This window comes from Natator depressus, chromosome 10 (assembly GCF_965152275.1).
Source record: "Natator depressus isolate rNatDep1 chromosome 10, rNatDep2.hap1, whole genome shotgun sequence".
Taxonomy (NCBI): domain Eukaryota; kingdom Metazoa; phylum Chordata; order Testudines; family Cheloniidae; genus Natator; species Natator depressus.
Genome location: NC_134243.1, coordinates 4,291,316 through 4,305,475, shown reverse-complemented (window position 1 = coordinate 4,305,475; position 14,160 = coordinate 4,291,316). Strand labels below are relative to the sequence as shown.

Genomic DNA, 14,160 nt, shown 5'->3' with positions numbered 1-14,160 from the left:
TGCCAAATAACTAGGTTCAAGAGCCTATCATGCTGTCAGCCTTGCTAAGAGGTGAATGTATTAGCAGAACTATCAATGCCATCGTTGTAAAGAAATATGAGAAAAAACATTGGCAGGACTCATCCTTGTACTGCAGAACACAGCAGCATTCCCTTCCCAGCCAGTTATGCACATTACTAGGAAAAAGTGCTCTGGCCAGGAGCAGACTGCAAGCAAAATTGTTCATCTTTATAAACTAACCAGGAAGGCTTCCCTGGGTTTGGCATGAAAGCTTCAACTGCTAAGATTATAACTCAGGGGGCCCCTTCATCAACAAATGTGTCAACAGATCAATTGTTTTTCACATTAAGAGGTCATTTTAAACATTTAAGTCCATAAACCTGTCCTTTATTTTCCCCTTGGACTCTTTTAGAAAGACAACTCCTGATGCTTGAAAGCTGAGCACCTTTAGCCATGTTAACTGGTTTTGAGGGTTTTAACTTCTCCCAAGCAGATGACCTGGGAGTTTATTTTCCCCCTTGAACATATTAACTGGATAATGCATTGTTTGTCTTTCAGTAGTAATGCTCTGTATAAAACTCAGCCATTGATGTATCAAAGTACATTTCTTTCTACCTTGAGATTTCCAGTTTGCTCTGAGAAAGCACTGACTGGGGATGTATTTTCATTTCAAGTCTCTGAGGGTAATTACTGCAGTTGTCTCTTCAGATAAAGTTGCTTTTGACAGCTTCAGTGACCTAGCCCTATGAACCACTACTACTGTATTGAAGAATTATCCCATCCTTGAATGGCAGAAAATTCTTAGTTTGGCTTCCAAGTTCCAAGGGTGGTCTTGATAGTCTCTACAAATAATTCAAGTACTTACATGCTACTTTTGTCTAGAAGGGTACACACATTGCCACTTATCACCTCAAAGGGTGGTTGGTTTTTTGTAGTTTTACTAGTTCCTATGTATGGTCTACATTAATCAGTCTGTCAGACTGACTTTTCATGAAAACTACCATCAGATCCCACAGAAGAAATAAGTTTTATCTGATCTCATTTCTAGAGCAGAAGACCCCCATTAGGAGTAAGGAAGTTTCAGTCTGGGCCCACATCAGTGAGTAGTGGGTATCTTTATGCTAACTCCCAACAACAGTATTGTTTTAGACATAACCTCAAAGATCTTCTGGTTTCTTTCAGCATTACTTAAGTGGGAGTCTTCAGTGCTTTACTTGCATTTGATCTCTGCTTCCATTTCTTAAAAACAGTCTTCCTAAAAATTAACCATGGCTGTTTTCGTTTCAGTAATCCTATTACATGCTGATTATTCAAACCTAATCATTCAAACCACTTCATCTTTTCTCTGAGGAAAAAAATGTTTCCTCTGTCCCACCAGTTATTGTAAGTTGTTGAATTCAGAGACAGCATTACTCATTCATTTGTTTGGGCAAGTCAATCAGGAAAACTTACTTTTTCAAGTAGCAAGTTTAAGAAGTCATTCAGATGTTTAGCAAATAAAGGATTAGTCAAAAGTAACTTTGGCTACTGTATCACATTTAGCATATGTTCAGCTGAACCTTTCACTGTACCCATACCTTTCATGGGCAGAGATTTCACTTAAACACAGAAATCCACACTGTCAGCTGACACTGCATCCCCCGGTCAATGGATTAAAAATCCACCAAACTCTTGTTCACTTTTCACTTTATTTTATACAAAAACCTTTAAGTAGTTGCCACAGCAGCTGCCTGGGTTCTCTGCACTGAGACTCTGGTGTGGGTCTTAGCCAGATGATCAGTGAATTCCTGCAAAAGAATAAGACATTTCACTGCCTTGAACCAAATGATGTTGCAGGCCTCACTGTAGAGCAGATCCATTTTAAACTAGAGACAGTTTTTACAAATTTAATTTTAAGCCCCCCCCCCATTATTCTCTAGCTAGCTTGGCATCCAGGAGATACCAATGACCCAGAGGAGAGCAACAAAAATGATAAAAAGGTTAAAAACTAGGGATATTTAACCTTGAAAATAAGACTGGGTGGGGCCTGATAAGTCTTCAGATGTATTATGGGCTTTTATAAAGAGGTCAGTGATGGCTGTTCTTAGTCCTCTGAAGATAGGACAAGTAGTAATGGGCTTAATATGCATCAAGGAAAATTTAGTTTAGATACTAGGAAAAATAACTAATAAGGGTAGTTATGGACTGGAATCCCAATCACTGAAGGTTTAAGAACAGGTTAGACAAAACCTGTCAAGAATTGTTTAGGTGTACTTGGTTTAGGTGTACCTGCCTCAGCACAGGGGCTGAACTCGATGACTTCTCAAAGTCTCTTCCAGGACTACATTTCTATCATTCTATATGAAACTACATCCTCGCTTTATTAACTGCAATAAAAATCTTAAGGAATTCCACTCCTAATGAAGTCAGCCTTCAGGAGTTTGGCATGATGAACTCTGAGATGAAGAACAAATGCACTGATTCTTACCTGATAAGGAGACTTGCTGAATACAGTCTCCTTCCAGAGGTCAGGGGTCAGATAACTGTAGGTCTTGGAGATCGCATCAAAGGTGGCTTTAGCTATTGAGAAAAGTCAGACATTGCACTTTGCGTTACACAGTACTAATGAGAGGCCCCAACAAGGCTGGGACTCCCTTGTGCAAGGCACAATACAGACAGCAAAAGCCAGTGCCTGCCTCAGAGTTTAATGGTCCTCAATCTAAAAACAATGTAGAGTTTGAAAAGGAACAGGGAGACCATATCACACGGTCCCTCTGCCGTGCATACTGAACTCATTTTATCTCTCTCTCCAATGACGACAATCACACTACTTCAGACAAGTGTAACTGAGCAGAGCTGAGAGAATTTTGAACAGAACACATACGAGGATGACATCTTACCATTCAATGCCTCAAAGCCTTTATTACAAGACAGATCTAACTTCAGAATAAATTTTGCAAGGATCAATCCACACTGTACAATCTGGTAGTATATGGGGCTCAATTCCTAGTTTGATAAGGGCTTTTAATTGAACATTCGCTAAAATAAGTATTAAATAAAACAGGTAATTTAGTCATCCACTGGGAGTATATTATAAAGGCACCTAAAATGGCCAGAGGTACAGTATGATTTTAAGCCAGGCAGTTTAAACTATTAACAGATTGGACATCTGGCCCAAAACTTAACTTACCAAAGTTGCCCAGTGTAGCAGTACAACCCCTAGCTGAAGTATAGCAGTCATCAATTCCAGCCATCATCAGCAGTTTCTTTGGAACAGGGGCAGATACAATTCCTGTACCACGGGGTGCTGGGATCAGACGCACCAAAACAGACCCACAACGACCAGTAACCTAAACAGAACAGGAGGTTACATTCAACTAACCCTATGAGAATATTTAAGCTTTGATAATGCCTTCATGCTTTGAAGTTCAGCACAGAGCTCTAGTGAAGCAAATTAGTCTTTACCTTGCAAGGTACAGTATGAGGCTTGCCAATCTTGTTACCCCAGTAGCCTCGTCGTACTGGTACAATGGATAGTTTAGCCAAGATGATTGCCCCACGAATAGCAGTGGCGACTTCTTTGGAGCATTTTACACCAAGGCCGACATGACCATTGTAGTCACCAATAGCTACAAAAGCCTAAAATTAAAAGAAAAGCTTTTTAGCTGTGTATACATAAGAACATACCCTATCACCCTTTTACCACCGCAGACTACACCCCGGACAGTTTTTGCCCCTTGGTTATGGTAGAGTCCTTTATCTCCATCAGAATCTTGAGAATCTCCAGTCTTTCAAACTTGCTGTACACCTCTTGCGGCAGATTCTGCACTGCAACTCCAGAAGTGTAAAGAAGCCATTAAAGGCAGCAGATTTTTTCCATGGGGCAATACCCACAACTATGCCACCATCCTTGCAACTCCCCATACAGCAGGGGTGGCTGGAGCACTGCTACCTTCCATTTACTCAGTTACATACCACTCCAGCCAAGTATAAATTACAGCAACTCCAACTACTCAAATTTGTACCAGAGGGCTCATAGGCTGTTAAACCCACTTTTACCCCCAAACCCTTTTCCTAAGCCAATAGGTCAGGTTGATGAGCGAATTGGGGATCTTGATTCATGAATACCCTCTGCAGCCACCTCCTGGCCAGAAGGCTGCCTTTGAACCACTCAATGAAAAACTGGCCACATGGCATTCCCTCTTTTGGACCAAATACACTGTCTCCACAACACTCAGTTCCTGGTGAACCATACCACTATCATGCAATAAAAATGAACTGTGAATTTTCCAAAGAGCAATTTATAAGGCTACATTCAGAAGGATACAACTGGTATTCAATAAATAATGAACAAACAGTGCTTATGAGCTGACTTTGTATATTTGGTAGGTGGGCTCATAAACATTTATGATTTATCATCTTATAATTCCAATACCACCTAATGTTGTGAACACCAGTGAAAGTAACTATAGATTCTTTACTACCCAACAACAACATATACCAGGAGAATGAGTATCAAATCAGCCAAAAGATGGAACAGTTTCCAATTCAATGAAACAATCTGCTTCCATTTTAATCAAGAGTAAAAAGGTACCTTGAACCTGGTACGCTGACCAGCACGAGTCTGTTTCTGGACAGGCATGATCTTCAGAACCTCATCCTTCAGGGAAGATACCAGAAAGAAGTCGATGATTTCTGATTCCTGCAGGAAGCAAAGTAACTTAGTCAATCACAGTTCAAAAGCTACCCATTACCTCATGACAGGCTTAAGACAGTATTGATAATTTCTGTGCTGTGTTGCAGGAAGCTTAACAGTTCTATGTACCAATATGGAGCGATAGTATTAACAAAATTTAGGTAAGATTTGAATAATCTGCTATAGAAAACAAGTTTTTAAACATTCAAACTACATCATATAATGCACAGTACAATCCAATGTACTTAAGTCAAAATAAATTTGACTTGCGATTTGAAACCTGCATTTTCCACTTTGATCAAACACAGCTGCTGCATTATATCAGGCATCATACTACCTTTACAAAGCCTATTCCCAATAACTCAAAGGAAGGCAGGAGACTCAGTCTACTTGAGACAACTGCAGTCTTCTATCACAAGGGAGCAGATGAATCCCATCTACTGTCAACCACTTAAACCCTAAAGTGGCACAGATCTTTATAATCAGAACTTCCCAAATGGCTAATGCAACACCTGTTACATTTGCAAATCAAGTTATTTTATCATCTATTAGTGAGCACTCTAATTCTGAGATACCTACGAAACTCATATAGGCTTACCTTGATTGGAAGGGAGAAAAGATAAATCTCTTCAAGAGACTTGATTTTCATATCCTTGACTAGGCGACCAAGTTTGGTGACAGGAATCCACTGTAAAAAAAAAAAGAACACCCAATAAATGTCAGTGACAAGCCAGTGTGTTCTAAGCATACAAGAATTATGCTATGCCCCTTAGAGCTTTTAAGTTTTTATTTTTCCTCTAGCTTTATCAGTAACATGCATTTTATCATTCAAGTGCAACATCAGTGGAAAAAATTGCTTTATGTAGAGCTTGAAAAAACCTTTTTAGAAAGCCAATCTATCATGCAGTAGCTATTTTCTATTAGCAATCACACAAGACTATCAAAGTATAACAGAGCTCCCAGTTCTAACAATGCATTTGTCATTGATGTCCACATGTGAATAACATGTAAACATCACAAAACATTAAACATAGAAACATGTCTTAGAACTACAGACAGAAAGAGGGCCCAGTCTTTAAAGACTAAATAAAGATGGCAGAGTTGACAAAAAGACTCACTTCTTTGTCTTCAGCTTTGCCACGGGCCCCACGCCCTCTTCCACGACCCCTGCCACGACCCCGACCACGGCCTCGGAGACCACTGCCAAAGCCACCTCGGAAACCCCCTCTTGCAGGTCCTCCTGCAGCTCCCGCACCTCCTGCGGGAGCAGCACCGGCGTCGTCCGCCATTTGCTATACAAAAGAGAGAAATACATATTTACTTGCACAACTGCTTAACTTACACGGATTCCCAAGGGCAGCATAGGTACCAGGCCTGTGCAATTCCCCAAACTAAAGTGATCTGGTCTAAGGTACAACATAGAGAGCATGCCCCCTTTTAGCATTTGCTCCAGTTACCGCACTATCCCTTATCCACTTCAAACTAGCTTTTCTAAATAGATTCTTATTCTTTTTCCACAGTCCCAAGGGAATTTGGCTCCCATTTCCATCACTCCACCAGCCATGCCATCCCCAAACAGGGCACAGCCTAGAAAGGTTTCAGTAACCCAAGGGATGGGGGAAAGATACCCTCAGCGCTTTTTAGAGCAGAGCTTTCTCTACACTCTCCTCATATTGCACCAGCTGCTATCCCCGCTCTTCTCCTCAGGCCAGCCCTGGAGACTGCACCCTGGGCTCCTGCAGTGGGGAAGCGGGCTGGGCTCTCCCTTTCACTGCAATACCGCCCCATCCCTCCAGTTCCTCCGGGGCAGGGATCAGGCCCCAAACACCCCTGGCCCCTTCCCCGCGGGCCTCTCCCCGGCCGCCATCGAGGCCCGGCCTCTGACGGAGCGTAAACGGGTCAAACAGCCCCAGCCGGGGCAGGAAATAGGCCTGTGCCCGGGAGGCGGACCCCCGGCAGAGCCTCCGCAGCGGGGCCCTGTCCCGCCCGCCCAGCGCCCAGGCCCGATGGCAGCGGATCCCCGCCCCGGCGGCGCAGCCTTACGTGTTCTCTCAGACTAGAAGGCCGCCGCCTCGCGCAGCTGGCTATTTATAGCAAACGAGGTCCCGCGAGAACTTCCCTCGCCCAGACACCGGAGCGCCCCGCCCTCTAAATACAGAACGCCTGCGCCGCTTGCCGTGCTTCGGGGCCGCGCCCCGCCCCAGAACCCCGGCTCCACGCATGCGTGGGTGGCAGCGGCGGAGCCCCTGATCGAGCGTGACGTAGACTCGCTGGGACAGTGTCCCCTGATTGGTGAACCGGTCTGGAGGCGAGCATGTGCAAAGCGCATGTGCAAAGTTGTCTGCTCCCAGCGAGCACGTGTTCCCTGTGCGGTGAGTGCCTGGTCCTGTCTTTCAGCGCCTGTTGCTTGGGGGGGAGGGGCGCTTTTTAAATTTCCCGCCCGAGACCGTGATTGGCTGGCGGTTGCACACTCGGTTAAGAAAAGCTTTAAAAGGCTGCGGGCTGCTTCTGTCCCCTCCCGCTGGTGGGGGCCGCCGCCGCCCGCGCTCTCCCAAACCCCGGCACGTGGCTGCCGGCTCGCTAGGTGAGGGGGGGGTCGGTTTGGGTGGTACTGGGGTGGGGGAGGATACAGCAGCCTGCGATTTGCCTGGCAGTTGCACCTGCGCTGGGGGGGGGGCGGGATACATGGGGGGGTTGTGTGGGGGAGGGGGCACTGGAGAGGTGTCACCAGAGGGGGACCCCAGTGTGTGTGTGTGGGGGGGGGATATGGAGGCAGAATGAGGAGGAGAAGGGGCCCTCCTGCCCCCTGGGGAATGTGATGAGGGAAAATTGGGGGGGGGGGTAACGGATGCTGTGTTGGGGGGAGAGTCTGAAATGGGGGGGGGCAAGAATCTTAGCCTAATGAAGGGTGGGGTGTGTGGGGCTGGTGTGGGGGGGTGTCTGATTAGACCGTGCAAAGCACTGGGGGGTTACATAGGGGCCCTGGCAGGGGCAGTGGGTGTGGTGGTGCATGGTGGGGGGCTCTGGCAGGGGCAGTTGGGGGGTAGGGGTGCATCTGTGGCTACTAGCTGTTCAGTCATCTCCACCAAAGCTCTGAACTTCAGGCAGGCACACAAAGTAGTTCGTATGGCTAGGCTCGGTCAGCCTGTGACTGAAGAGGGAGGGGGGACAGCGAACCTAGCCTCCTTCCTCCCCCCTGTGGGATACTGCAGTGCTGGCACGGAAAGCCCCCTGAAATCCTTGTTGAGGGAGAGGGAGCAGATGTTGCATGCAAGTCACACTCACCTATCCCATGCCCCTTGCAGTGGGGGGGTGGGAGATGCCGGATGCAAGTCCTGTTCCCCTACCCAGAGTTCCTCGCAGGGTGGGTGGCAAGCTTGTGAACTTTCTGGCCCACCCACTTGACACAGCCTATCATGTTCCAGTTAAGCCATGCTTAGACGCCATTTTGAGGCTAAGCCAACAAAAGAGCAGTATGCGAACAACAAAATGGGCAAAATATGGAAACAAATATCAAAAGGCGTGGATAAAAGAAAAGGAGTTGGAAGATTAGATCAAGTCTGTGGTTGGTGATGACAGTAAAGCTGCATGCAAATTTTGTAAAATCCAGATTTGTGCACATCATACAGACTTTCTGCAACATGCAGGGACTGACAAACCTAAAACAAATGCAACACCATTTTCTTCTATGCACCTGACAGATACTGGATTTACAGAATCAAAGCCTTCAACCATGATGCACCAAGCGGATTTAAATCTGGCCTGCTACATTGCCTGCCACTCAGAGATTAGCTCTGTGGATCACCTCTGGGAAGTTGTTGGATCAGCTTTCGAAAAAGGTAAATTTTGCATTGCACAAAATGCATGGTATTAATAAACAGTGTTATAGCTTCCTGTATGTTTGCTGACCTCATCAGACATTGGTGAGTCTCAGTACTCGCTGGTTATAGATGAGAACACCGCTATTGCCATGGTAAAATAGCTTTGCATTGTAGTGCACTACTTCAGTTCCTCCTTCTACAAAATTGTCTACGTTTTTGGGATTAGTCAGCTTGGAAAGTGAAACGGCAGAAGCACTGATTCAGTTTCTTGACTGTGTTGGTCTGGTTTCAGCAGGTGGATTGGGATTGGGACTGGGACTGATGGCTGTAGCATCATGATCGGGAAGAAAAATTCTGTCTAGACACATCTTCTCCAAAGGAATGAGAATCTCAGTTTCATCAAAGGTATGTCACTCTATCCAGCTGTGTTCCAGTAAAGCTGTAAAAATGCTGCCAGCCAATCTAGAGTTTTTAGTCTCTCATTCCTACAGCTGGTTTTATCACAGCTCTCCGATGTGGTGAATATGTGAAGATGTACCAACTGATTAGTCACGGTAACATGCCCTGAAGCTTGGTCAGCTATCCGACACTAGATGGCTCTCCGTTCATGATTGATGTGAGCGTGAGTTAAAGTTGTATTTTGAACTGAGCAAAAATAAACAACAATGCTATGATGCAGAACTTCTGCATCAGATGTATTGTGATCCTGTCAATAAACTGTATTTAGTTTCTAAAGCCAGTTCTGCAGGAATTTGCTAGAATCAATACACTGTTCCAATTCAACTCTGGTTGTAATGCCTTCAGAATGCTGGACTGCCTCCATTCTTTCTTTTGTGCTCTTATATCAAGAGTGTTTCTAGAAAGTATCCCTTTATCTGACAGTGAACTCCTTGAAGTCAATTTGAGTAACCCAGCCAACCACTTGCCACTGTGTGCTGTTAATTTTGGAGAACTGTTTACTGTTGTTTTAGGAGATGCAAAACTTGACAAAGCTCTTGAAGCTGCTAAACAAGTACAGTTGAGACTTCCAGAAAACATTAATCAGTGGGAATCTATGTCCATGTTTAGTCCATCAGTTAATCTTTCAGGGGAAACATCAACTAATGACATCTCCATGCTGAAAATTTTCAAAGGTGACTTGGGGGCCTTTGCACAGTATCAAGCCATCAACTTCCAGCAATGGAAGAGCACAGATGAGGGCAATGCAGAGCAGTTCTGGGTGGAAGTATACAATTTTCAAGACCGCAGTGGTGAACAGTGCTTTAAAGAGCTAGCCCTGTTTGCACTTTCCCTACTCACCATGCCCCTGAGTAATGCTGATGTGGAACAAGCGTTCACGTTCACCTGAGAGAAGTCCAAGCACCGGAACAGGATGGGTTGCTGGACTCTGAGCAGTATACTGCACCTCCACTATCTGCTAAGAAGACTAGGGATTTGCTGAATGGATTTTGTCCCACACCAGGATATGGTTCAATGTAGGAATGTACTACATTGAGGCAACAGACTGTGGAGGATGGAGAGAGCAAGGATGACTTTTTTTTTTTAAAGTGCGTACACACATATTCTTTTAATGTGTAACAACATTGTATGCAGCAAAACTGAACTAAAAAAATTGTGGAATTTGTATAAACACCCCCACTCCCCTCTCTCTGAAAGGAGCTGAGCTTGTTTTGAAAGGGGGTGGGCTTGTGGGGTGTGGGTGTTTTGGTGGTTTTTTTTTTTTTTTTTTTTTTCTTCCTTGTGGGACTTGGCAACACACTCCTGCAGGCAAGCTCAAGGGAGCAGATCTCAGTAAGAGCGAGGAATGGTGTGCAGGCTGCAGCAGGCCAGATTAGCCCCACTGTCACCCCAGGTGCTGTGCTGTGTTGGGTGATGGAGCATTATCGTGAGAGGTAGGGGGGTCCAGATAGTCCAGGCTTTCTATTGCATGTGGTGGGTACATGTCACAAGGACTACACCTCCCAGCATGCCCTGCTCCACCCTTACTTGGCTGTCGGCTGGTTTCTGCAGGGCATGCTGGGAGGTGTAGTTCTACTGGTGCCTTATGGGCTGGGGGCCCCCAGCATGCATAGGCTGCCAGGGACCTGCCCTTGCAGGGGATTCCACATTCTTGCTGGGCTCTGCATGGAGTCTTGCATTCTGGTTAGCTGGTTCAGTGCCTGCCCTCAAAGGCCTGAAAGGCTAATTCGTGCTAATGGGGGAAAGGGCCCTGGAGAGACAAACTGCCTTCGGGCTGTGGGAGGGCACAGGGTGCTCTCTGGCACTGTCTGAAAATCACCTCTGGCCTCTACAATGGCTCCTGGGGAGATAACTGTGCCTACAGCAACAGGAGCATTAAGCTTATTGCCCACAGACCCAATGTGTGGGGAATAAAACCCATGTTCCTATAACTCAGCCCAATGGGAGACCTTGGAAGGTGGATGCTAGTAACCTGGGAGGAGAGGGATATATTGGGGTGGTAAGTCTGGTATAACTGGTATTTCTAAAAACAATACGTTTGTTTTTCTTCCAGCACGCTATGGGAGTCTGAAGAGCCATGGATTACACATGAACAATCATGAAAGGCCACTGAGCACCTCAGCAACATTCCACATCTGTACCCCTTTCTATAGGAATATACTAAATGCAGCTGCTCAGTTTAAGTGAGATTGTCTTCAAAGAGTCTCATTTATAAACACTGATAGTCTTTAATGCTGAAAACATCTGAGTCTCCAGCCCTTACTCAGCAAAATAAGTTGACCAGTAATTAGTATGGCTGTTTGCATGAGTAGTCAAAGGGTAGGGAGTAATGCTTACTGGGCTGCCTGGTGCTCTAAACACATAGCAAGACAGTCCCTCCCCAGAAAAGCATACAAGCTAAATAGACAAGACAGTACAAAGGTAAAGTGACTTGCCCCAATCACACAGCAGGCTACTGACAGAGCTGGTAATAGAACCCAGGTCTCCTGACTCCAATCCAGTGCCTTACCCACAGTGTCTGCCTCCTGTAGTAAAGCCTTATAAAACAAAAGCATATTATGGTGCTGTAGTACAAAGCCCAAAGGTATAAGATGCTTTTTTGGTATTGCATTGATAGGGCTATTCTATTTGTATTCCAATAGTGCCTAGAGGCCTATAGTGAGACTGGGCCGCTGTAGAAAGGTAATGGATTTTATGCTTTCAGGCAGGTCAGAGTGTCTATGCAGGGGTTCTTGTGACCTCTCAGGGGGTTGCAAGGTGGCTAGATGGAGGTCACAAGGCTGATGGTCCCAAGCCCTCATTAAATTAAATTCTCTCCCCATTTTTAATTTATAAGCAGGGGGTTCACACTCAGAGAGGCTTGGTGTGTGAAAGGGGTCACCAATGCTAAAAGTTTGGAAACTGTTGATCTACAGAATAAGAGGATGTTGTGGCCTGCTGTAATGAGTTTTATGATGATTTAATTTGAGGGAGCAGTTTAAAGGGCTTTTACTTCCATATGTACTACTCTGCAGTATGTGTGGCAGCAGGAATGCTGCCCCTCCCTCTGTGGAGGAAAACCACTTAAATAGGATGGTTAGAGAAAGTGGTGGTCTGGTTACTATCTGTGAGTACAATATGTCAGACTTATTAGAATGTCTTTCAGTGCTAAAAATGCTGCTTCTAGGGGATGGTATAAATTGATGCAGCTGTCTAGTTTGCCTGTGTATTTCAATGTGTAATAAAATATTTGCTTACTAAAAGTTTGGTTTCATTCACTATTCCAGAAAACAACTTGCTATATGCAGTAAGAGCAGACCTACTGGACCCGGGCTGTTCCTTCCCCAAATTGTCACTTTTCAAAGCAGTCTTAAGAGTAGCCACTGTTTTCTCTGACTTTTCCAAATGGTGTTATAATCCTGGCTAGAGTATCTTTTGTAATTGGTTTATCAAATGCTTCTTTACAACTAGGAAGCAAATGATCACTAGTCACAATTGTGTTTGACGCTTAATCTGTGCTCTTGTAGAGCAATCATATTTTCAGATACCCAGTTGTACAAGTTTATTAATCTCATAATGAGGCATAATCTGAACACCGTACAGAATGAACAAGTTTACACTAATTTGTCATTGAGCTACTTATTGTCCCAGAAGTTCTACGTATGCCCATGTGTGTAAGGATAAGGCCTCTGTCTGCAGCCATATTAAGAGCAGCAGTCATTATCTAAGAAGCAGGAAGTTGCATCCTCACATTCCATCTAAATTACATTAAAACAATGTAATATCAGGTTGTTAAGAAGGAGATCCTGTCCTAATAGCACCCACTATCACCAGAAAAAGAAACAGATCTTAAGATAGCTAAAGAAAATTTAGTTTGATAGCATTCTGTCTGGCAAGAAATCATTTATCAAGAGTTGTGGTTGTGAAATCCTCATTTCTTTATTGTTTTATCTTTATGGTCCTCACTTCCCTATTGTCTGTATGATCCCTGGTTCTTTGATTGTTTGTTACATAATTAATTTTGCTATGTGTAAAATTATTTACAGTGGTGGGGTATGATTGGTTAAAGAATTTTATTACAGTATGTTAAGATTGGTTAGTAAAATCATTGGTTAAGGGTATAGCTAAGCAGGACTCAAGTTTCACTATATAAACTGGGTCTAAAAGGAAGTTCTTTGGGAACCAACTCCAGGATACAGCCCCAAGAACAGAGCTGCCAGACCCCAACACTGCCACTGACACTGTGCAGAAACTGGAGTCCCCCAGATGGACCTGATCCTGACTGGCTCTCAAGAAAAGTTCATCTGTCTTATTGGGTGTGGTGAGCACTGTATGTGTAGCATTTGCATTCTGTTTTTTGGTAATTTTTAAATAAAGGGTAAATAGGATATTACTATGTGAGGCTCTTTCCCCTGGGAAAAGATCTGCAATCCTACAGCGTGTAAGGTACCCCGAGTCCTAGGAACAGGGTATGGGTGGGTGCATAAATTAAGAGGGGTACATCTGGAGCCCTAGCAGCCGGATAAAGGTGGGGGCCCCTAGAGTGTGAGTAACAGAATTTTGGGCGGGTAACGTGTGCCTGCACCTTTTGCATGCTTGCCCAGTCTTGAGCGTATAAAATGCGTTTTGCATGTGGAATACAACGGCACATGCAGTTACTCTAATTTGAAAATGTCTGCCTTTCTCCACCTCACTTGCTTATAACCAGAAGGGCTGTTGTGAACATTAAGGCCAAACGTAGGGTATAGTCTGCTACTAGGCCAGACCATCTGCAGGATAAAGGATGTAAGAGTGATCGCTGTCAGTGCCAGCTTCCCACCCCCCTTGTCTGAAAGTCTGGGCTGGGTGAAAAAGCTGGTTAAAACTTGCTTTTTTTATAGGCTACAAGAGGCAGTGATACTTTAAAAACAATAAAAAAAAAAAAAAAAAAGAGAGAGAGAGAGTAAAGTATAGCCGAAGCAGTTGGCTTAGCCCCAGCCTATCTTTCTAGCGTAGGGGGTAAAACCTGGTGTACTGGCCAAATCCCAGTTTAGGTAACTATAGTTTTTCCAGACACACATACTACTAAGAAAAGGAGGACTTGTGGCACCTTAGAGCCGAACAAATTTATTTGAGCATAAGCTTTCGTGAGCTACAGCTCACTTCAGCGGATGCATTCAGTGGAAAATACAGTGGGGAGATTTATATACATAGAGAACATGAAACAATGGGTGTTAACATACATGC

General features: G+C 44.6%; 1 protein-coding gene, 1 long non-coding RNA gene and 2 other non-coding genes across 5 annotated transcripts; 2 read left to right on the top strand and 2 right to left on the bottom strand.

The window, feature by feature from the left end:
• Window positions 1-1,669: 1,669 nt before the first annotated feature.
• On the bottom strand, window positions 1,670-6,844 carry RPS2 (ribosomal protein S2). Its single transcript, XM_074965027.1, has 8 exons — window positions 6,719-6,844; window positions 5,794-5,967; window positions 5,274-5,363; window positions 4,574-4,681; window positions 3,445-3,618; window positions 3,170-3,329; window positions 2,468-2,559; window positions 1,670-1,787 (listed from the first exon to the last, which is right to left on the bottom strand). The coding sequence occupies exons 2-8, from the start codon at window positions 5,962-5,964 to the stop codon at window positions 1,707-1,709; spliced, it is 876 nt and encodes a 291-aa protein (XP_074821128.1). The 5' UTR covers window positions 5,965-5,967; window positions 6,719-6,844; the 3' UTR covers window positions 1,670-1,706.
• LOC141995487 (small nucleolar RNA SNORA64/SNORA10 family) lies at window positions 2,706-2,845 on the bottom strand. Its single transcript, XR_012641335.1, has one exon. It is a non-coding gene; the product is annotated as a small nucleolar RNA SNORA64/SNORA10 family (small nucleolar RNA).
• Window positions 6,845-7,130: 286 nt separating the features above from the next.
• LOC141994728 (uncharacterized) lies at window positions 7,131-13,316 on the top strand. Of its 2 annotated transcripts, none has more exons than XR_012641199.1 (4): window positions 7,131-7,259; window positions 8,377-8,514; window positions 8,789-8,901; window positions 11,009-13,316. It is a non-coding gene; the product is annotated as an uncharacterized LOC141994728 (long non-coding RNA). The 2 variants fall into 2 exon arrangements; XR_012641200.1 differs by lacking the exon at window positions 11,009-13,316 and adding an exon at window positions 10,264-10,282.
• On the top strand, window positions 10,759-10,888 carry LOC141995492 (small nucleolar RNA ACA64). Its single transcript, XR_012641340.1, has one exon. It is a non-coding gene; the product is annotated as a small nucleolar RNA ACA64 (small nucleolar RNA).
• Window positions 13,317-14,160: the final 844 nt, after the last annotated feature.

Coding starts and splice junctions, on each gene's coding strand:
- RPS2 (XM_074965027.1), bottom strand. CDS start 5,964: ATGGCGGACGACGCCGGTGCTGCTCCCGCAGGAGGTGCGGGAGCTGCA. Junction 3,619..4,573: donor GTCAGCGTACCAGGTTCAAG/GTACCTTTTTAC, acceptor TTTTAATTTTAG/GCTTTTGTAGCTATTGGTGA. Junction 2,560..3,169: donor TGCTACACTGGGCAACTTTG/GTAAGTTAAGTT, acceptor TTTTCTCAATAG/CTAAAGCCACCTTTGATGCG.